The 23,912-nt window shown below is 37.0% G+C and overlaps 1 protein-coding gene across 3 annotated transcripts; it reads right to left on the reverse strand.

Annotated features, from left to right (window-relative positions):
* Nucleotide 1: 1 nt before the first annotated feature.
* Nucleotides 2–20,514, reverse strand: LOC131934627 (clarin-2). Of its 3 annotated transcripts, none has more exons than XM_059290698.1 (5): nucleotides 20,404–20,514; nucleotides 19,058–19,613; nucleotides 18,043–18,147; nucleotides 4,090–4,278; nucleotides 2–3,197 (listed from the first exon to the last, which is right to left on the reverse strand). In XM_059290698.1, the coding sequence occupies exons 2-5, from the start codon at nucleotides 19,308–19,310 to the stop codon at nucleotides 2,935–2,937; spliced, it is 810 nt and encodes a 269-aa protein (XP_059146681.1). In that variant the 5' UTR covers nucleotides 19,311–19,613; nucleotides 20,404–20,514; the 3' UTR covers nucleotides 2–2,934. The 3 variants fall into 3 exon arrangements, with proteins under 3 accessions (XP_059146681.1, XP_059146680.1, XP_059146679.1); XM_059290697.1 differs by having other exon boundaries at nucleotides 20,306–20,514; XM_059290696.1 differs by having other exon boundaries at nucleotides 20,283–20,514.
* Between the last annotated feature and the right edge of the window lie 3,398 nt (nucleotides 20,515–23,912).

The raw sequence follows: 23,912 nt of genomic DNA on the forward strand, positions 1-23,912 counted from the left end.
ATTAAAAAGGTTTTTCAAATTTTATTTTTAAAAATCAAGACACAGTTCAATTCACAATATGTAATTGATTTCTTTCAGTTTGGAATGTCAAATAAAAAAAAAAATCATTCGTAATTGTAAACATAGACCGATACATTATGAAGATCACCACATCTGATCAAGAGGCTTTACCTAGTTCAGAGTAGTATTTAAACAATATTTACTTTACAAATATAAGCTTTTGTATATTGGTTTTAGAAGTTAATTGAATAGAGAAATTTAAAACAGAACTTTTTAGATTATGGGTCTCTTTTTCATAGCTTTTTTAACATGACTAATGTCATAAAATTAAATCACCTAAATGACATTGTTAATTTTAGTTCTATATTTTTACCTTTGTTTTTGTTCTAAAAAACATGATATTTCTTTTATATATATATAACACATACAAACTTAGCAAAAAAATATACGGTTTCATTTTGCATCTTTGAGTGAAAGCAAAAATGTTGCATACAAAATTTCAAGGACATCGAATAAAAAAAAAGTTTGATATTTCCTATTCTATAGTGAGACTTGGGCAACTAAGCACAAATTAGTATTTAAAAAATCCACTTCAAACAAATTACTATCTAAGATCGGGTGGTTTAACGATAAAATTGAAACATTATTTAAGTGCTACAGGTTAACTATTGAGTAAAAAAAAATAAGACACAAACAAATAGATACATTTTTAAAATCGTGATTAGTTCATTTTGTTAAAGATAATATTGTTGAAACAAAGCCATAAGGATTAAGTAACAATGTAAAAAAATTGTTTTCAAAAATTGTAATACCAGTACTACAATCAAATGTATTTACATCGCATTTTCTAATTACAGTAATAATTTAAACAGTATAAAAATATATGAGGATGAGCAAGTTGAGCTATCGGAATGATTCATTTTGCTGAAACATGTTGGCGGTGAAAAAAAATGTTGGTCATGAAAACACTACGGTAAAAAATATTTGGGTATTTTATTATTTTATATTAACCATCCTAAACTGGTCTTAGAATTGATGAGGGCACTCAAGCGAGAATTACAGCTAATATTTTATAGTCAACCTCAGCGATGACTGAACAATCTGAAACTGTTACAGGGCACTACATTTGGCAAGGTAATATGCCAGTCAGCCGTGCTTACAATAAGTATGTCAGAGGGTGGGGGCAGTGTGGTTGGGTGATAGGACACACAATTGCCAGCCTGAACATTCCAAATGCAGACCCCAGGGATGGGTCTGTCTCCTGTCCGCCCAGCTCGGATGGGTACCTGACTTAGTTAAAGTAAAAGCAGCTGGGCATAGATTTGACCACACTATCAGTCTCTATGGGGAGGTCACAGAAACGGATGAACTCTACTTCATCTACCCCGTTCAGATGGGGTAACTTATGTGACAGCCGACCGGTATAAATAAATGAGAATATTCTGTTCCATCCTTTCTCAACCTGCACTTTCTAAGGCACTGTCAGAAATTAGTTCCCTAAACCTATTATTTCTGCACGTCAGTGCTTTTGTATTGCTGCAGCTATAGTGATTATTTAAAATAAGTAAAAACTGAGCAGAAACAGGATTTTTTTTTACATGTTTGGTGCTTAAAGTCGTAACCTGCTGTAATAGAAGGTGGGTGATATAATCTAGTTCACTTCCCAGCACTTCTCAATTTTAAACCTCAAACTATGCAAGTCAAACTCTAACTGTATAGGGTTCAGGTGAAATAAACAATTCTTACCAGTTTCAGAACAATCTTGAGGAAAATTTTTATAAATGCTATTGTAAAAGTAAAGTTTCCCTTTCAAACCTGACGGTCTATGGGGCAAGTGAAGTAGAGTTCACTTGTTTCTGTGACCTTGGCATATTAAGAGATAGTGTGGTCAGCACTATGCCCAGCCGCCTTTACTTTCCCTAACGTGAGATAGGTACCCATCAGAGTTGGGTGGACTCAGGGACGGTCTACTGACTTGAACCTGGATTCGAACTCAAGACTTAGGGGTTAGCAGTCTAGCTCTCTACCGCTAGACCTTTTTGTCCCAAATGCTATTGTAGAACACACTAATCTGGATTTGTTTTAAAAAATGTAAATTTAGTTCTTAAAAGACAAAACAAAAACAAATATGGTTTCTCATCATTCTCGTAACTCAAAACCATGGGAGATAGAAACAGAGCCTAATGCATAAGAAAAATCAATAGCTTGAAGGCATTTTTTCTATGTGGTCAAATACAACAGGCATGAGATTATCGAATTACACTTAATTATCACAGCATCTTAAATACAATCATTAGAACTGGTTAAAATTTGTAAAATAACACATCGAATGTAAAATTTTTAAAAATCATATCTGGAATTACTTTTGAAACATTTTCTGAACATAACCTTTCAAGTGAGGTGCATGTGTAATTCAAAACACTTTATATTCAAGTAACAGCATTACACATATATTTAGGTCAAATTAATAATACACATTCAGGTCACAACTTTACACATTTAAATCACTACACTATACATCCAGGCCACAGCAAAATCAATTCACAACATGACATGTTTTTTAATCACAGCACTCTGCATTCTAGTCACAATACTACACAATTGTGTCACAGCACTCCACATTCAACTCATAAGTTTTCCCAATCAAGTCACTATAAGACATTCATGTGACAGCGCTGCACATTTGACCTTTATAATATCTTTCATTTTCACAACAAAAATATTTTTTTTATTTCATATACTGTGCATTCTTTTTTTCTATCAAAGCTAGAATTTCAAATTTTCTACCAATGAATGAATGAATGAAACTATTTCTTAAAAAATGTCGACTAGCTTTTACAAATAAACACTGATGACTTAAATTATAGTACATTACAAATGCAACATTGCGGCTTTTAAATAAAACTTAAAAAGTAACGTAACATCAACGATAGATCAGTAGAGAATCATTCCGCTGTCCACCTCCTTCTCCCCCGACCTGGAATAACTGCAGGAACACTTCTGGCCAGAACAGAGCAGCACAAACAGATTGAGAAGAAAGGCTCCCGCCGCCCCCACCACAAAGTAAAAAGACATGTCCAGGTACGTAAGGTCTTTGGATGTGAATGTGGCCAGCTCCTGCACGGTCAGCAGGTTGACCTTCAGCTGGGTGAAATACAAACCCAGGTACACACCTATAGCGGCGGCTGAAAACAGCACTGAAATAAAAAAAATGATGTATCCATTAGAAAGAAGTAGCTAATATCATTCAAGGAACTAGAAGTTAGAATGAAGTTTCTTCTTCTTTGTTCTTAATTTTAGTGTTGGAAGGGATCCCCTCCAACACAATTAAGTATACGTGTCAACTGGTTATGCTCCATTGAGTCTGATTTAAGCCTTCTTTTATTTTTGGATTTGCTTCCATAGCCTTTGTCCAACCAAGAACAAACTACATGGCAGCAGTTGTTTGATTTTGGAGTTGTCTCTCCTAGAAGAGCGGCTGTCCCCAGCTAACGAGCTTCATCTGCCCAAGAAGTTTAATAACTTTATTATATAAAAAATTGTTTACAATTTCTTTAATATTTTACATTTATGATAAGAAGCCTGTAGTTAAAAATATCTTGAGATGAATAAAGTAACCAACATTATAGGCCTAGTTTTAGTAGTTGTACTTTTATACAACACAAAATAGTTGATACACAATGGGCTACACAGTAAAATCGGTGTGAACAGTACATAAAAACATTAAGTTTAATAGTAAGAAAACAACACCTTTTGCTTAAGTGAAAGAAGCCTAACTTTGTAAGTATCTTTTTTTGCAATCTAAAGATGCAGATATGTTACTTTTTAAAATTTGTTATTACATAAACAAGAACTCTACTTCATTTTTTAAAATTTGGCATATGGAATAACAAATCTGAAATCACTTTCAAATCCATAAATTTCAAACAAAGCAACAAATCTGATATCGCTTACAAATCTGTAAATTTCAAACAAAGCAACAAATCTGATATTGCATACAAATCCATAAATTTCAAACAAAGCAACAAATCTGATATTGCATACAATTCCGTAAATTTCAAACAAAGCAACAAATCTGGATCCACTTACATGCTTGAAAGTTCCAGACATAAAGTCCAGCTGGTCCAGTAATAGTCTCAATGGGACGCCCAAATACATTGAAAACACCAAATCCAATGGCCACCAGTCCCCAGACTATGGCCAGGACAAGCATAGTCAGGGTGGCCACATATAAAGGAAAACTAAACAGGCCAAACCATTCCATAGACTTGGCATTTGCTGAAACAAAAAGATTATATTTTTATGTGTGGTTTCTGTAATGAATTATTTAATCAAAGTTAAATATCAGAGTTGTGGAACATATAAGAAGGTAGTATTAATTTAAACAAGTTAAAGACCTAAGTATCCCATAATTCATTATTATTTACATTAAGTCAAAGTGTTTGAAGGTTAAAACTACAATTTTAAATTTTGATTGTTTTTTATTATCTCTCAGTATTAAAACAAACTGTAAAAATATTTGTGTACATTTAAGTAGGCTATGCTAAAATACATGTTATGTGTTGGTATGGACATGTGGAAGAGTGCATGAGTGCTAAAATGAAAGTTCATATCCCAGTCTCATTCACATGGGATGTCGCTGAGTTCACCCAGCTCTGATGAGTACCTGAACTACATCAAAGAAGGTAAAAAAACCGGGCATAGAACTGACCACACAACTGATTGACATGTCAAGGTCACAGAAACAGGTAAACTCTTTTACTGACCATCAGATCTAAAGGCTATACAATACAAGTTATTTAAATATGATATGGTTGGTCCTAGCCTACATGTTGTAGAGGCTATGCTGGGTATTCTCAATGACACAAAAACAAAATTTTACTCTATTCAAATATTAATAAGCTGAGAGAAACTAGTAGTTGTATATCATCTATCTCTCAGGGCAATGAATAATTAAGTAAGAGATAAACATATTCATTGTCCACTGAAAAAAATTGAAGCATCGCATTACTCATAAAAATCAATGTATCAAAATACAAGTAGATGATATGGTTGGTTCTAGCCTACATGTTGTAGAGGCTATGCTGGGTATTCTCAATGACACAAAAACAAAATTTTACTCTATTCAAATATTAATAAGCTGAGAGAAACTAGTAGTTGTATATCATCTATCTCTCAGGGCAATGAATAATTAAGTAAGAGATAAACATATTCATTGTCCACTGCAAAAATTGAAGCATCGCATTACTCATAAAAATCAATGTATCAAAATACAAGTAGAAGAATAAATTTAAAAACCGCAATGGATCAACTGATGCTTCATTCTTCTGATTAGAACAATGGTTTTGTTGAGATTTCTATTCAAAAAATAAGATGTGTTAAAACTAGATCTAATATCAAATAAAACTGAAAGCTGAACAATAAAAAAATGTTAGTTGTAAATTGAACAAGCATAGCAGAAAATAAATGAAGAAGCAATGATCTGGGAATGTTAATGTTTCAAAAAACTAAATTGAAGGTCTGATGTGACACACTGTGTAGTCCTTTCCCCAGATAACATTATTGTTACATTGATAGAGCCAATCGCTGGCTACTGCTTGCCAAGGAAGCAATATGCTAGGGCACAGTACTTTTGTTTAACATAATGTGCAGAGTTTCTTTCAAGCATCACTCAAGGAGAGTGAGGGAGGGGATGCCTAAATAGGAAAAAAATAAATAAGTTATACAGAAAATATATAGCCTACTTTAACCAATGTCTGGCTCACCCCTGGAGAAATATATTTGAAAGAAACCCTGATCAAATAACAGCACAAACTGCTGAATATCGTTAGTGCTAACATGATGCTGTTGTTCATCATAAATTGCTAGTCTTTTAGGTACGGCTAGTATTCTTGTAATGTCTTAGAAAATGCTAGCATGATGCTTTTATCATAAAATGCCAGAGACAATTCTCATGTGTAATAAGGCGCTAGCACAATGCTAATTTTCATCCTCAGCACCTTTCTGCGGTGTCATAAAATGCTAGCACAATGCTGTTGTGTCATAAAATGCTAGCACAATTCTGTTGTCTGTCATAATATGCTAGCCCAATTCTGCTGTCTGTCATAAAATGCTAGCACAATGCTGTTGTGTCATAAAATGCTAGCGCAATGCTGTTGTGTCATAAAATGCTAGCACAATTCTGCTGTCTGTCATAAAATGCTAGCACAATTCTGTTGTCTGTCATAATATGCTAGCACTATTCTGTTGTCTGTCAATATATTGCTAGCGCAATTCTGTTGTCTGTCATAATATGCTAGCACAATTCTGTTGTCTGTCATAAAATGCTAGCACAATTCTGCTGTCTATCATAAAATGCTAGCACAATGTTGTTGTGTCATAAAATGCTAGCACAATTCTGATGTCTGTCATAAAATGCAAGCACAATGCTGCTGTCTGTCATAAATTCTGTTGTCTGTCAAAATTTTGCTAGCACAATGGTGCTGTCTGTCATAAAATTGCAAGCACAATTCTGTGATTTCATAAAATGCTAGTACAATGCTGTAGTCTGTCATAAATAAAATGCTAGCACAATTCTGTTGTCTGTCATAAAATGCAAGCACAATGCTGCTGTCTGTCATAAATTCTGTTGTCTGTCAATATTTTGCTAGCACAATGGTGCTGTCTGTCATAAAATTGCAAGAACAATTCTGTTATCTGTCATAAAATGCTAGCACAATTCTGTTGTCTGTCAATATATTGCTAGCACAATGCTGTTGTCTGTCATAAAATGCTAGCACAATTCTGCTGTCTGTCATAGCGCGCTTATCTCAACACAATATGCCAGGACAATGCAGTTGCCTGTCTTCATTAAACGCCGTAACATATTACAGCTACTGTTCTCCCCGCAATATCAGCTGCCACAATTTCAGCCCGTCATTGTTATGTAGCCAAGAAAAAAAAAAACAATGTCTGAAACGTCAAGATAACAGCCACTTGAAACAACACGAACTGCAAATACTAGACAGAGGTACAGTAGCTCCAGGAAGATACTATCTGCACAGATACGGCAATCTACAAACGTAATTTTTTTTACTGCTGTTTTAATAAGGTCACGGCAATCTAAAGTATCAGAGAGGGGGGGGGGGGGGGAAGAAAGAGAGAGAATCAATTGTGCTTTGCGGTTGAGAAAAGGGGAGAGAAAGGTAAAAGGGGAAGGGAGGTTACTCTAACAGATTTAAAGAAAAAAACCTAATTTAATTAAATTTGCGTTAATTTAAATATACAATCAAAAATAATAATTGAGAAAGTTAATAAACGAACACATACGCACACTAATTACTACATCGTAGCATACATGTGAAATAAAGTAAGGTACTAGCCTTAAAACAAACTAATATGATGGTGGGGGTATCCATAAATGATTTCACATTTTTTTTTAAAAAGTAGGCTATATTTTTTTTTTCTATTTGAATTATATATTTTTCTATTTCGAGGGGGGGGGGGGGGGGGAAGCAGCGCACATTCGGAAAGATGCCTGAAAGAAACACTGACTCTAACCTTTATACCCTAACAGCAATAGCAACAACTTCACCTCTACCCCCAACAACTAAGATGTATGGCGCTAACATACTAACAACGTCAGTACGGGGAGGTAACTACGGACCATCAGAACTTCTAACGACATAATTGCTAACACAATCTACATAAGTAGGACTCAATTAGCAGCACGCTGAACTTTATCACTTTTTAAATAGTTAATAGCCACCATGGCCATTATTGAAGAGTATACCGCGGTCATTGGCCTTTAGTTTCCAGAGTAAACAAGCTATAAATAGCAGATGTCGAGTACATTTTAATGATTTTCATTTAAAAAAAAAATATCCTCGGAAGTTCGATAACTTCCCCCGTATCAATAGTTCTGCTCGATTTGTTTACCAAGTGATTATAATAACATTTATAACCTCTCAACTTTGACCCGGGCTGAGGCGTTCTTGTTTACTCGAGCTGTCTGTGATGTTAATGCCAGGATTTTTCTCGCAGATGCCGCGCCATCTGTTTGTGATGACGTCAACAACAATATCACATTGATACGCGCTAGTATTTTTTTTTTATTGCGTCTTTCACTACACAATCCGCAAAAAAACGCAAACGATATTTTTTTTTAAATTGTAGATAAAATTTTGTAAGATTAAGCAACTTTGTTTAAATGAAGTCATATTTCTAGGATGGGTACTGAGCTTTGAGAACAAAAAAAAGTCATACAGAATTTTAGCAATTATTTTGAATTTTTAAAACACTTTTAAAAAATGTGATGAAAATTGATTATGAATCAAATCTTGCTCCGGATTTGTTTAAGATTTTCATTACCGATTAGTTTTATGCAAAAAAAAAAACTTGTTTAAAACTGTGGGAGGTGTGGGTGAGCACGTGTGTTTGGGGGTGAGGGGTTTAAAGTCAGTTTAAAAAAAACATGGCATCAAGTAAAGATGACACGATACGATCTCAGTAAATGATGACGTATGGGCTATAAGTCAGCCTAGTTCTAGAAACAGTTTTGTTTGGAACACTTGACATTAAAGTACAGGCTACATCTAACATAAGTTGACCAAATCCACCAAATAATATCCAACTCGTCACAACACGCATGCCTGATGCCCTGATACAAAAACAAAAAAAAACCTGACGCGAGCATTAATCAAACGATCGATAGTTCGATCATGAAAATTTCACCATCTGGAGTTGGGACAAGGAAATCTACTTTGAGCAAATCAATCGACCTGGGCTAAAATCAATGGGAGTCGACGGTCGACTGATAGACTAGCACTCACTCCCACATGCTAGCAACAATGGAGGATTGACATGGGAGGGGGGGACGGCTTCAGGTGATGGGGCTTTCCGTCTCTTAATCACGGCACTTCACAGCAACAATAAAACCCAAGCTTTTCTGAATAACAGCACTTTAATAGAACAATAAGACAAACCCCGCCCTTTGCTGAATTACAGCACTTGAATTGAACAATAAAACCCAACCTTTGCTGAATTACAGCACTTGAATGGAACAAGAAAGCATTAAAATAAGTTAAGTTTATTAAATAAACAAATGAATATCTTAATCACAGCACTTTATTGCAACAAAAAATCCAACCCTTTTCTCAATTACAACAATAGAAAAAAAACGTTCTCTTTAATTACAGCACAAACCCCACCCTTTTCTGAATTACAGCACTTCCTTGGAACAAGAAAGCATTGTAATAATTAACGTAATCAAATAAACACACCAGTATCTTAATTACAACATTTCGTTGGATAAAGACATAAATACAATAGGTTTAGGAAGTAAACCAAACAGTCTTTTAAACACAGCCTATCACGGGGGCAAGATAGAATAGGGCTGATAAGTAGGTCTCCAACCAGACCTACTTACCAGCCCTATTACACTCAAGTTTATCAAATGAACCGATCCCAGGTTTAAAATTAAGGATTAGGGTTTAAGGTAAATCCTTTGATAGAGTTAACAAGTCCTACATTAGGCAAGGCGATGTAATCACGATGTTGGATACAAATAAATCAGCGGTGTGGAAATAAATCAAGCATATCAATAAAGGTAAAGATATGGGCGTAGTTCGTAGTATATCAACGTATCGGTCAAGCAGTGAAGTTGACTATGTTGTACGTAATACACATAAACATATTGGCCAAGTTGTGCAGCCGATTATGTTGTACTTAATACACATAAACTCATAAACGTATTGGCCAAGTTGTGTAGCTGATTATGTTGTACATGAATACACAAAAACCTATGGGTAGAAGAGTAACATTAGTACATGCTTGAAAGATCTAATTACAGTAATCTACTGAGTCAAAAACTTGTCAAACTCTCCGTGTGTCAAAAAGTAATTTAAAACTATTTCTTTACTGTAGCTTTAAATGTAGCTGTTCACATTAAAAAAAAAAATTCAGTGTGTGATGGTTAAGCTGGTGAAACAATTAATAGCCAAACATATAAAAAACATTAGTCGTCATATTAATTAGAAACAAAATGTCATTAGATCTCCTCCCTTTCTATAATGTTAGCTCATAACAAATCGCCCTACATACGAACACACAGCTCGAGTTAGTCAATGGAGACCTTTTGTAATCTACACAGATAAGTTTTATCGCGCATGCGTGCTGTAAGGACGAGGAAGTCACTTTTTAAAAACAAAACTGATCAGCTAATCTCACCATCTTAGTTTTTTTTTAATCGTAGATTTTAGTAATTTATTCGTAAAAACCCTTCCAGCAATAGTTTATAATTTAAAAGCGTACACAATAAAAGCCTATATATTATTGTAACCTGTTTAATAAGGTAAATCATTACTTGTTATAATATCACAGCTGTATACCTACACGTTACAGTAATTCATTTTCCTTGCATTATTTCACCAATGTGGATCTGTCCATACAGTTTTTAAATTTTTTATCTAGCCTCCAATTTGCGTCAGTCCAATTTAATACTGGGCTAACTTTTACCAAATTCTAAAATTTTATCCCCTTATTTCATGCTTCATTTTGATGGTTGTCTAGATAGAAGCTATGCAGTAACGCATATTTTGCGATGTTAATGTTTTTATGTATGTCGGCCTTATGGTTTGTCGGCCCCATAATGTGGCGGTCTTTTGGTTGTCTGCTTTTTGGCTGTCGGCCATTTGGCTGTCGGCATTTTATCCTACATCCCCCCCTCCCATTTATGTACGTCCAATACGATGCTAAGCTAACAACTCAAATTTGATATTTCTTGGTGACAATGATCTCATTATCCACGCCTCATCATCTGCTAACGTGACATATTAGCGGTGAAGTCGCGTAGAAAAACGATACCGCTTATTGTGAGGACGGCGTGTGATTGTATTTCTGAACAAGCGCCATCACAATCACATCGCATTAAATGTTATTTAAATAATAACCAGAACTAGACAACAGAACGTGAGGTGAACTCTCACGAAAGAATAATTTGGTTACTGTATTTAGGTATTTTAAAAAAAAAATACTTTTCCTATTTACCAAAAGGCGCGAATGACGGCTACGTCGGGAAAATGAAATTTTTTTTTTTAAACTTTATGTGTCAGCATAATGGGAGAGTGTTGACTTCCTTGACTCAGTAAATGTTAAGACATTTACAAACCAATCGAGATAGAGCTCTCAAATTTATTGAGGAAACTTTCCAGTAAGGCCTAAGTTATCATTTGCTTTAGAAACGAATGATAATTTTGAAATCTCAAGACCCATCTATTTGATAAATGGATTTTTAAAGTTAAAGTAGTAAGCATTTCCTGAATTATAATAAATATAATAATTTTAAAATCTCAAGATCCATCTATTTGATGAATGGATTATTAAAGTAAAAGTAAGCATTTCCTGAATTATAATAAATATAATAATTTTAAAATCTCAAGACCCATCTATTTGATAAATGAATTTTTAAAGTTAAAGTAGTAAGCATTTCCTGAATTATAATAAATATAATAATTTTAAAATCTCAAGATCCATCTATTTGATGAATGGATTATTAAAGTAAAAGTAAGCATTTCCTGTATTATAATAAATATAATAATTTTAAAATCTCAAGACCCATCTATTTGATGAATGGATTTTTTAAAGTTAAAGAATGCATGTCCTGGACAATGAGTAGTGGTATGAAACCATCAATACGTCTCCGTCTATCTGAACATGACAGATAGTTTAAGACCCCCGGGCAGTGTTAAAAAAAAAAGAATTCCCCCACAATAGGCCCAGGTTAGGACAGGTAGAAAGGGGTGCGGTGTGTAAACACGACGGTCGTGGGATCAGAGAGACGCCAGACAACAATATGGGGGATAACCCACACACCAGGGTTGACCAAATGCCTGGACAATGGGAGGAGCGGCATGTCGCCCGGCGCTCTCTAAACAACTGGACGTCGGTCAACACGCGAGAAATATGCCAGGCAGCTGTCCAGTGGGAGGGCGTTTCACTGCGGGTTCTGTAGAACTGTACGGGTTGTGTCTGTTGGGGTTGTAATGGTTTGTGGGGGTTGTCATTGGATGTGGGGGGTTGTCATTGGCTGTGGGGGTTGTCATTGGATGTAGGGGTTGTCATTGGCTGTGGGGGTTGTAATGGTCTGTGAGGTTGTCATTGGCTGTGGGGGTTGTCATTGGCTGTGGGGGTTGTCATTGGCTGTGGGGGTTGTAATGGTCTGTGAGGTTGTCATTGGCTGTGGGGGTTGTCATTGGCTGTGGGGGTTGTCATTGGCTGTGGGGGGTTGTCATTGGCTGTGGGGGTTGTCACGGTCTGTGGGGTTGTCACCGTCTATTGCGGGTTGCCATCATCTCATGACAGATGCCAGCGTTTCTTGGGGTTGCCACACTATGTTGGGGTTGTCGCTGTTTATTTCTGGGTCGTCATGATCTATTGGAGTTGCCATCATCTATTGATATTTGGTAGCGCTTGTTGTGGGTTGTCACTGTTTGTGGGGTAGCCATTGACAATTGGGGGTTGCCACAATATGCCGGGGTTGTCACTGTTTATTTCTGGGCTGTCAGGGTCTATTATGATTGTCATCATCTGCTGAGGGCTGTCAGCGTTTATTGGGGTTGTAACTGCTTGTAGGGTTGTCATTGTCTATTGGGGGGTTGCCACAATATGCCGGGGTCGTCACTGTTTATTTCTGGATTGTCAGAGTTTATTGGGGTTGCAATAATCTGATAGGGATGCCAGCGTATGATGGTGACATCACGTGACTTTGTTCCATACAACATGCCAGTGGCAGCAGACATAGATCGCTGATTAACTAACTTCATTTTATCAGCCTCTAACAGATAAACACAACAAATACAAGGAATTATTGCCACATTAAAAACGATAGATAAATGAATTCCACAAATTGGCTTAATGAAACTCGACTGAAGGAAAATTTAATTAAACGTGGGAAGAGAAAAAAACCACACGCTAGAATTAGCTGATGGGAAACCATTAACTGCCCCAGTCTAGTGTCGTCTATAAATGAGAGGGGTGGAGAGGAGGGAGGGGGTCCAGGTTGTTGAGACGAGGTGCTATATGGTAGAAGATAGAGACTTGACATTTTTCATTTCATATGGACCAAAATAAAGGAAAATGTGGAATATGTCTATTAGTCGCCCCCCCCCCCCCATCACCACTACACAAATACTAGCAACATCTAAGTGAAGAATTTTGAGCATTACATAGTTCGTGACGCTTCTACAATAAATCAAATGCCGCGTGCCATCATCCATTTTGGTTTTAAGGAATTGAGTTACGGTATTCTTAATTAATTAAATTTTAACCCGACTTTACCTAGTCCCCCCCCCCCCCCCCCATTTCCCTGGGCTACAAATTAGTTTAAAAATTAACTTGACAATGCGCATTGATTTTTTTAACAGTTGTGAGAGGGTCGTCACAAATAAGCTTAAACGCCTAGCCGTGATTTTTAGAAGACAGAAATAAATTTTAACTCAAGGAAGAATTAGCTCCGTGGTCATGAAGTGGGATGGTGCTATCAATATTTAGTGTAAAACTTTAATAGTGTAACAGGAAAACTTGGCGAATAACACAGATATATGTGATCACAGAATAAAACAAATAAAGTGTCATTCTTGGGCATGATTTTTATTTTTTGGACTTTTTCCAACAACTTTACCGCGAGTTTTGTCTATAAGAGAAAAATAAAAGGAAGTAGATTTCACCGGTTTTCGTAGAATATAAAGTCAATAGTACGGCCAGTTCTATGCTCAGCCGCCTTTCTCTAACGTGAGTCGGGTACCCATCATAGCTGAGTGGACTCAGGAAGGTCCTACAGAATCGTGCCCGGGATACGAACTAGAGATTTAAAGGTTTATTTTTTTCGTGAGCTCTACTCGATCGACCACAAAATCCTGCTATAATGATTCTCATCCACCAACAAATACGGGGGGGGGGGGGGGGGGGGGGCATGTGAAGCAGGGGTGGGTATAACACAGATTGCTGGCTATTTTAATGTACGGGAAACTCATTTTAAATCGATCCACATTGAGAAAAGAGAGTGGCAATGTAGGCTCACGAGGCATCGACACGAGACATATTTACATGGCTATGTTCTACCAGGTAGGTCTGGTTAATCGTTTGTCCAATGCTGTCATCGAGCTTCACATGAGACGTATTTACATGGCTGTGATTTACGTTCACATGAGACATATTTACATGGCTATGTTCTACTAGCTAGGTCTGGTTAATCGCTTGTCCAATGCTGTCATCGAGCTTCACATGAGACGTATTTACATGGCTGTGATCTACCATGTTGGTCTCATTCACATGTCTATGATCTACCAGCTAGATTTGGTTCACATGAGACATTCACATGGCTGTGATCTACCAGCTAGGTCGGGTTAGCCGCTTGTCCAATGGTGTTATCGAACTCACATGTGACATGATCTACCACGTCAGTCGTGCTGGTTAGTCGCTCGTCCAAAATACTATTGAGCTACACGCGACATGTATGAAGTAGGCCAGCTGTGGGGGCGAGCGGTAGCGGACACAACGTTTTAACGGCAATTGTTACTGGAAAGCAACCACAACTAACATCCGATCATCGGATTACTCCCAAAGGATAAGAGGCACCCATAGACCCTACACCATCTCAAAACATGTCATCAAGAGAAACTGAAGCGATAGATAACAAGAGAGTGTTGGATGGGCCATGTAGTGAGACAGGTATTAGGCCATGTACTGAGACAGGTATTGGGTCATGTACTGAGACAGGTATTGGGCCATGTACTGAGACAGGTATTGGGCCATGTACTGAGACATGTATTGGGCCCTGTACTGAGACAGGTATTGGGCCATGTACTGAGACAGGTATTGGGCCATGTACTGAGACAGGTATTGGGCCATGTACTGAGACAGGTATTGGGCCATGTACTGAGACATGTATTGGGCCATGTACTGAGACAGGCATTGGGCCATGTACTGAGGCAGGTATTGGGCCATGTATTGAGACATGTATTGGGCCATGTACTGAGACAGGTATTGGGCCATGTACTGAGACAGGTATTGGGCCATGTACTGAGACATGTATTGGGCCATGTACTGAGACAGGTATTGGGCCATGCTCTGAGACATGTATTGGGCCATGTACTGAGACATGTATTGGGCCATGTACTGAGACATGTATTGGGCCATGTACTGAGACATATATTGGGCCATGTACTGAGACAGGTATTGGGCCATGTACTGAGACATGTATTGGGCCATGTACTGAGACATATATTGGGCCATGCACTGAAACAGGTATTGGGCCATGTAAACTACCAACAGGGGCTCTAAATTGGTCTTCATACGGGAGAACGAAACTGGGGAGGCTATGGAAAACACGGAGACGCACAGCCGAGAAACAACTGACAACCAACGTTTCTTTCAGACATTTTTCTGGAGGGGCAGGGCCGGGGGGGGGGGGGGGGGTAGTAGGAACCTAGTTACAGTATATATTTTCTATTTACATTTTTTTTCTATTTCGTCCGTGGGGGGGGGGGGGGGGCTGGCGGGGACGACAGGTTTGATGAAACACAGCTGGCGATAGACGTGCTTTCTGGGGGAACTTTCAACAGCGTTGACAGTAACCGCAGCAAATACGGAAACAACTTTAAGTGTCGGCCCCGTGTGAAGCGGGTACCGACGAAAACAGGGTGCTGATGATGACGTTTAAACTTAAAGAATACATCCTAATTCAGTGTCGGTCCTTTAAAGTTCGCGAGGCAACAATATATATATATAAAACAAATCAGCTAGCTTGTCTCAAACATGCCTGTTTGACACGTTTTAACTCATAGAATACATCCTAAATTCGTCTCGGCCCTATAAGGTTCGCGAGTCAACAATATAAAAAACAATTCAGCCAGCTTATCAGAAACATGCCTGACTTGACTAAGTCCAACCTGGCATGGGTGAGGCGCGTGACGGGGTGGTAAATGGTATCGACCGGATGTGAGAGTGCTGGCGTCATCATGGTTTATTTAGACACGCTCACTACCTGGCTCGGACTGACTCAACAGATTCCTTCAATAATGAATGGTTTTATTTTTTTACTGGAGTGAAATTATGGCAACTACATTATTTTTGTTGTTGTTGTTAACAGCAGCACTGCTTCTTTAGAACATTTTCCTCAAACAGGGGGGGGGGGGGGGGGGGGGGCACGTAAAACTTTGGTGAGGGTGGAGTGGACTTGAATTGCCGGGGATCGTGTGGGAGGGGGTCGGACACTGGTTAAACTATATATTTTCTATTTAAATGACTGTATTTTTTCTATTTAGTTGGGGGTGGGGGGCGAAGAGATACCCAAAAGAAACCCCCGAGCAATAGATTTATAGAAGTTTGTTTTAAAGTAAGATTTGCACTGAAGGGTCGATTTAAAAAATCCATTTATTTACGATAAAGGATCGACCGTAAATGTCGTCACACTCGTATTAGGGAGAGTGGGGGGGGGGGGGGGGGTATGACTTTTTTAAAACTATGTGTAAAGTGGGGGAGGGGATTCAGAAAGTCTGACGACATACTTTTGCATTAAAAAAAAAGAAGTAATGTAGAGTTCCCACTCTAACTGCTTATGGTGTAGCAGACGATTGTAAATCAACCGCAGTAAGCTGCTGAGTTTACATTTCTTGCCAACACCCCATGAGTTAAAAAAATAATTTGAAACAAAGCAGTTGTTGCATGCTACTGTACAAGTTTTATAAGGAGATTACTGATCTGAAGCAATCAATAACTAGATCTAGGGCTTAAATTACTTAAAATAAAAATTGATTTGTAGAATCAATATTGACTGAGTTGAGTAATTATTTTAAGAAAGAAATAGCAGGTTTTTTTAAAAAAATTGCAATTGTTGGGGTGTGGTATGCTAAAGTCAGCCAGATGTCATTTTATGGGAGGGTGTGGTTTTGAGTGCGACAATAACAAAGGGGGGGGGGGTGAATTATAGCAGGTAGACCAGATATTGATGAGATAAATGGGATTTAAACAAATCAATGTCTTGGTGTTGTGTACACTTTTTAAAATACAGCTTTTCCTGGCAAACCATTCAAAAAAGTAGTATAGAGAGATAAAAATGCATCTAACTGAATAGACACAGTTCAGCATTTCAAAGAAGAAGAAAAATTTAGGTACAATTAACTCTGGACAACCACTTTAAGATAACAACACAGGTCTAATTTAATGACTTAAAGAATAGACTTTGCCCTAGCTTCCCACGGCATTCTTTGAGTGCTCTGCCCTTGGTTAATGCCAAGACATTTCTTTATTTAAATTTTTTAAAATTCTTTGTGTTTGTTAGGTCTGTAGAGTGGGTCACTGTGAAATATTAAAACTATGTACAAGTAAAATAAGATTTGTAACAGCCAAAGTTTGTAGCAAATGTTTGCCTAAATAGAGGCCTACACAATAATGGTCACTGACACTTGGCCTCTGGAAACTTCTAAACCATTATTTATGTAGAACTTCTTAAAAAGTAGCAGAAAAATAAATACTAGAGTTAGCAACAGAACTATTAAAAAGCTATAGGTATAAAAATGTGTTAGACAAAATATGAGGAGAAAAGTTTGATTAGAAGAAAGTGAAGCCAAGAAAATTATTTTACAGTTGAAACATATTTAATGAATTGCATATATGTGTGCATGTTAATATATACAGGTGTTGATTAAAAGAATAAAAAAAAAAACTAAATAGAATGTTGTCTATTATAGAGTTTGCAGACTTTATCTGACTGAATGTTAGTTTTGATAGTAAACTCTTACCTTAGGTATAAGCTTAAATGTGGGAAATAAAATGTACTTATTTATTTAAACTTATTTTTTAAAACTGTTTAACTCAGACAATAAAAATTTAGTTTGGAAAATTCATTTATAAACAGGCAAAAAACAAACACATCAATTCAATTAAGCCCTAAATATCCTTTTCCTTGCATTACACATAGGGGTTAAACAAAAACCATTCATATTTGAAAACAAAAAAAGTAGGATTGTACAATTATAGTGGAATAAAAAATATTTAAAATCCTACCTCCACTCTGGTTTTTGAAGTCCTGGACCATGTCAGCAAATGTGTAGTCTGCGTCGTCATCTTTGCTTGCGTATGCACACACTTTGACTGATGTGTTACAGCGAACTGCAATAGACATGTTATGTTGTTAAAACTTGAAGTCTTTACTCACTATTTACTGATCAAAAACTCTCAAGTTCAGATCAAAATGACAAGACTTCATTCAGTAGAATATAACAGAGCTCCACACTCCCAGTCCAACGGTGAGCTTATTGCTGAACAATTTTATATGGTGAAATAAAGGAAACATATTGACACATACAAGGTAAAAATGTTCCTATTTCAAACATGACAGTCCATGGTGCAGGTGAAGTAGAGTTCACATGTTTCTGTAACCTTGGCATATAAAGGGATAGGGTGGTCAGCACTATGCCCAGCTGCCTTTTACTTTTCCTAACATGAGTTGGGTACCCATCAGAGCTGGGCTGACTCAGGAACGTTTTTTTTTACGTGAACCCGGTTTCGAACATGAGACACCTGGGTGAGCAGACTAATTCAAGGCCACGCCATCCCATGAGATGGGGTGGTTTATAATTTTTTTATATGGGGGTGGTAAAGTGAAATGTTATATATCATCATTTGACACTAGCTTTCAACACAATACAAGTGTATCTGCAACATTGGTCACTGGGTTGTGGGGTAACGGTAAAGGTGTATGGTAATATAGCAGTTACTGTATTATTTAGTAGAATGTTATGTTGATAATATTATAACCGTAGTCACATTATATACCTGCTAGCAGACTGTATAAAGCTATATTTTAAGGCTAAAGAAAAGGTGTAGAAGTAACTTAAGACTGTATAAAATGTGTAAGGTTACATTAGACTAATATTTGTGTTCTGGTTTATGTTTTGGTTATTTAAGACTATAACATGTGTACATAACGCTATAAAATGTGTACTGGTAAACTGGTTACTCAAGACTATAAAATGTGTACAGGCTACTGAAGACTATGAAATGTGTACATTTTACTTACGCGCTAAAGAGCTTGGGCGTGGTCCTATACCAAAGTCAATAAGCTTGTACCCCGTGAAAAGCCCAAAAGTAATGTTGGCTGTGTATCCGCTGGCCGAGCCACCTTTCTCTGTTCCATTTGAGTGAACTGTGTCGTTGCCTTTAGGCGAGGATGTAATCCAGTGATCCGTGGCGAACGCCGCCACAATCAGCCCAACACCAACCATCGCAACTATCACAGATAACGCTAACAATTTCCGATGTGCCAAGACCATTTTGCTTTAAGTATTCATCAGCTGATCAGTATTTGAAAAGTAAATTCCCGGAAGAACACTTTTTTTTTAAAGTTGAATTTTGGGACACTTTAGCTATTTATAATAGTCTCATACAGGCCTACTATATGCTTAGTAATTAATTTTAACCACAGTTAATAATCACACAATGGGCCTAGGTAGGCCTATAATAACTTTTATTAATGAAGGTGTTTACGTTTTTTAAAGTGCAAGGCACTATTATTTCACTACTAGTTTAGGGCTCGACGCCTACTTGAATTTTGTTTGACAATAGGAACTGTAACACTAAAAATGAAAGAAAAATTAATGTTAAACTATTAAACCTAGTAGCCTAAGGCCTATCTCTTTCTAACCCTAAACTGAACTAGTCCATCAAACAAGATGATCCCTACGATATTTTAGGACACTGGTAAAAGTAGGTCTATATGTTTTCTATAGGTGCAAAAAATTCCATTTTGTACCACTCACCGACTATGTTAACAAAAAAGAAATTAAATGGTGTGGGAGGGGGGAGGACACTGGTAAAAGTAGCCTATATGTTTTCTATAGGGCTACTCAATAGTCAATAGGCGCAGTGTTTCTTCCAGACGTCTTTCTCCAGGGAGTGGGGGGAGGGGGGGAACGATGACTCTAGTAAAAGTATATGTTTACTACAAAAATTCCATCTTGTTCGGGGGGGGGGGGGGGGTAGACTTTCTTCGCGGGGGGGGGGGGGGAAATACCTGGAAGAAACTCTGAATAGTGAATAGATACTACTAATAGATAGGCCTATACTTCATACCACCCACTGACTATGTTAGCAAAAAAGAAATTACATTAAAAACCAAGAACAATGGTGTGAATTCAGAATGAGATTAGTGAATCACTGAATAGAAATATGATGAAATAAATTATTTAATAATAATATAATTATTTATATAATAATAATATAATAAATTATAATATGAGACGGACTCAATAATTTCAACTTTCAACACCTGTGTGACACACGCATGTGCCCTTTGAAAATTTATTAGTCCATTATGAAATCCACATAAAACTATCAGTAGATCACATTCACGAAAAGGTAACGTACTTCTAATCTTCTTCGTTCGCGACCTAGATATCAAGATTCTAGATCGAATTGATTGCCTTCGCAGTGCAGGGGACACTGTGTGACAGTCGGTACAGGTTGGTGTTTACCTGTTAGACTGTTAGCCAATGAGAAGACACGCACCTTTATTTTCAATGGCTGACAATCCGCAACAATAAAAGAGATGGCGAGCGAGGTTTACTATTAATACGTAACTGTTCGTTCCAGTGAAATAAAGTTAAACATTGTAAATGTTAATGTCTCCTCTAAACAATTAAAATAAAAAAAAAAACAAGATGTTAGCCGTTATTTCGTGTGAGTCAATCTCAGTGGTTCGTCGAAGGTCAAAACACATACCCGACTAATGAAGTGCTATCGGATTTTGTCAAGGGGGCGTCCATATGTGACGTCAGATGGTGCGACGTCACACTTTTGCATTATAAAAAAGCAATGTTAGAAAACGAATTTTAGACGTTATTTCGCGTTTTAGAAAACTGTTTTAATAAATTGCAATGGGAATTGATTGAAATACTCTATTTTGACAAGTTAAGACAAGATTTTGGAAAAATATCGATGTTTAAAGAAAAATTCAACTGCAATTTGGGGGGGGGGGGGGTTGTAGGCTGAGGTGTGACGTCATTTTAGGGGGGGGGGTCTGGCTTTTTGTGACAATGTGTGACGGAGGAAAGGGGGGAGGTAAAAATCGTCTAAAAAAGCGTGACGTCATTTATGGATGACCCCCAATGAGGACGATAGAATTAGAGGCCGCGGCCGATGACATAATAATTAAGTGCGACAGAGCGAGATAACACGTATAGGTATCGTGATATTTATAAATCATGGAACTTTTGACGTCACGACACACATACGTCACGCAGTTGTATCAACGCCACCTATACAGGTTCGCGTTGATCCTGTATTTACGCGCTGTTGACACGTCGTGTGATTACTTATAAACTTAAAACTATGTAGAGCAAAAAAAAAAGTAGTTGGACGAATATTTACAATATGGATTCACATGTATAATGGAACTTGATGGAAGGCAGCGTTCTAACTGCGTGATTTGCAGACTTTTTCTCCGAAGGGGGGCACTTGAAGTTTTCGCCCCCCCCCCCCCAGTCTAGATAGAAACGCAGGAGTGAAAATTCGGACAGTTCTACTTGACCGATACGATTCACAGTTGGCACGTGGGTCAAGACATAAGACAATGCAATCTGAAACTAAATTTGACTTAATTGGATGCCTAATTAATTTTTTATGAATTAATTAAAATTTGGACCGAATTACTAGGCATGTCTATCCAGCCACACCACACGCGTCATCACGTTCAGTAGCTGCGCCATCAGGTTCAATAGCTGCGCCATCACGTTCAATAGACGCGCAATGGTTTTTAGTCATGTAACACTATTGTAAATAAAGCATGTAAAGTACTGAAAAAAAATTCATAAAAAAACGTTTTAATAACAAGCTTTTATGTACTAATGCACTAAAAAGTAGAAAATAAATTATAGACTACTATTTAAATAACTAGAAAGAAAAGCGTGGGTGTCTTCCTTAACATTAGTAAAGGTATCCAATAGGTACTAAAGTACTCAAGTGACTTACGCTTTTCTTTCTAGTTATTTAAATAGTAGTATATAATTTATTTTCTCCTTTTTAGTGCATTAGTACATAAAAGCTTGTTATTAAAACGTTTTTTATGAATTTTTTTGTGTTTTTGCGCGAAAATTTTAATGTTTTTTCTTCTTTGAAAACTTAGATGTTGCTGTGTGTGTGTGTGTGCATGTGTGTGTACGTGTGTTTGAGTGTGTGTGTGCGCAGTGCGCAGTGCGCGCACTAGTAAATCATGTACCTATGATCTGAATTTGAAAAAAAATCATATTTTATTTTTCCTATTAAGAAGGGTTCGGTGAATACGCATTTATGAAGCTGGTTGGATTCGGTATTTCAAAAAAAAAAAAAAAAGGTTAAGAACCATTGCCATAAATAATATCACTCGATGCCTTCTGGTGCTACATGTAATGCTTCTTTGTATAGTCTGTCGATATCAACAGCTTATCAATCATCTCATCATTCCTAAAAAAAAATCAATTTAAAAAATCATTGAGATGTGGTATGAATCCAATTTCTAATAATCTCTGTAAATAGTTAAATGATATATGTGATAGAAAGACTATTTATTTAATTACGACCATTCCTATATTGAAATCCTTAAAAAAGCACAAACATAATGTTCGGATTAATATTATTGGGACTAAAGGCCTAAAAGTGAGAAGAGGTAGGGAGTAAAAATAGGTTAAAATTAAAATTGATAAGCAATTTTTTTTGGTTAAAAATAATTACAAATTTAGTCAAAGGGAAGCAAATCAGTTAACTATTAATTTATATGAAAATAAGAGTACCTTCCCTTAACAGATTCTCAGCAATTTTATTTTGTGCTTAGTGCTGTAATATTTCAATCTATCCAATAAACGAGGACAAGAAAATTACACCTTTAGACGTAATAGTCGGCTGGGCAGATGAAGTAGAGTTCACCTGTTCCTGCGACCCCGACCCACAAATTTTGTTGGCATTTTATTATTTTTTTTAACGAAATAAACTGTTTCCATATTATTTACAAACAAAACAATATACTGACTGATAAAAATAATATCAATCTAGGTCCATTTTTGTAAAAAAAAAAAAAAAACAAATAAAAAAAACATCGGTTATCGTTGCTTTATTCTAAATAATTTACGATTTACAAAAAAAAAAACAAAAAAAAACAAATTTTATAAAATAAAAAAAAATTAAAAACGAAATAACTGCTAAAATTTAGTTTTCCCTCTTCGTTCTTAATTTTAGTGTAGGAAGGGATCCCCTTCAACACAATTAAGTTTACGTGTCAACTGGTTATGCGTCATGGAAGTTTTTACTTGCCCTTGAAAACTGCATGAAAAAAAAAACCCTGGATACGGGTCAATGTGGAGACGGATGCAGCACGCCATCTTTACAGGAAAGATAACTCAAGGAGCCCTATGTATACAGACGGCACTGATAGACGTGGAGGCGAACGTTAAATGCCATGGGTGCAGTGTTTCTTCCAGACTTTTTTCTCCGGGGGGGGGGGGGGGCACACGAAATTTTCGGGGGGGGGGGGGGGGGCGGACACTAGTAAAAGTGTATGTTTACTATATCAATTCCATCTCATTCCGGAGGGGGGGGGGCGGTAGACTATCTTCCGAAGAGATGTCTGGAAGAAACTCTTACCCAGTCAGCACACATATATTGGCCCAATATTGGCTAAACATTGGTTACCAATATTGGCTACATCTTGGTGCAACATTGGCTTAACCTTGGCGAAACATTGGTAGTGAAACTCGGCATGATGTTGGCGCAATGTTGGCACAATATTGGCTATATCCCGGCTACATATTGGCCCAACATTGGCTAGATCTTGGCCAAATATTGGCTATATCCCGGCTACATATTGGCCCAACATTGGCTATATCCCGGCTACATATTGGCCCAAT

Source organism: Physella acuta, unplaced genomic scaffold (assembly GCF_028476545.2).
Source record: "Physella acuta isolate Inbredline_101_S28 unplaced genomic scaffold, ASM2847654v3 ptg000114l, whole genome shotgun sequence".
NCBI classification, from domain to species: Eukaryota; Metazoa; Mollusca; class Gastropoda; family Physidae; genus Physella; species Physella acuta.

What these genes read in the sequence shown, in the direction of transcription:
- LOC131934627 (XM_059290698.1), bottom strand. Translation starts at nt 19,310, where the DNA reads ATGGTCTTGGCACATCGGAAATTGTTAGCGTTATCTGTGATAGTTGCG. An exon ending in ACGCCCAAGCTCTTTAGCGC is followed by an intron (nt 18,148 to 19,057) that starts GTAAGTAAAATG and finishes TGTCTATTGCAG; the next exon opens with TTCGCTGTAACACATCAGTC. An exon ending in TGTCTGGAACTTTCAAGCAT is followed by an intron (nt 3,198 to 4,089) that starts GTAAGTGGATCC and finishes TTTTTATTTCAG; the next exon opens with TGCTGTTTTCAGCCGCCGCT.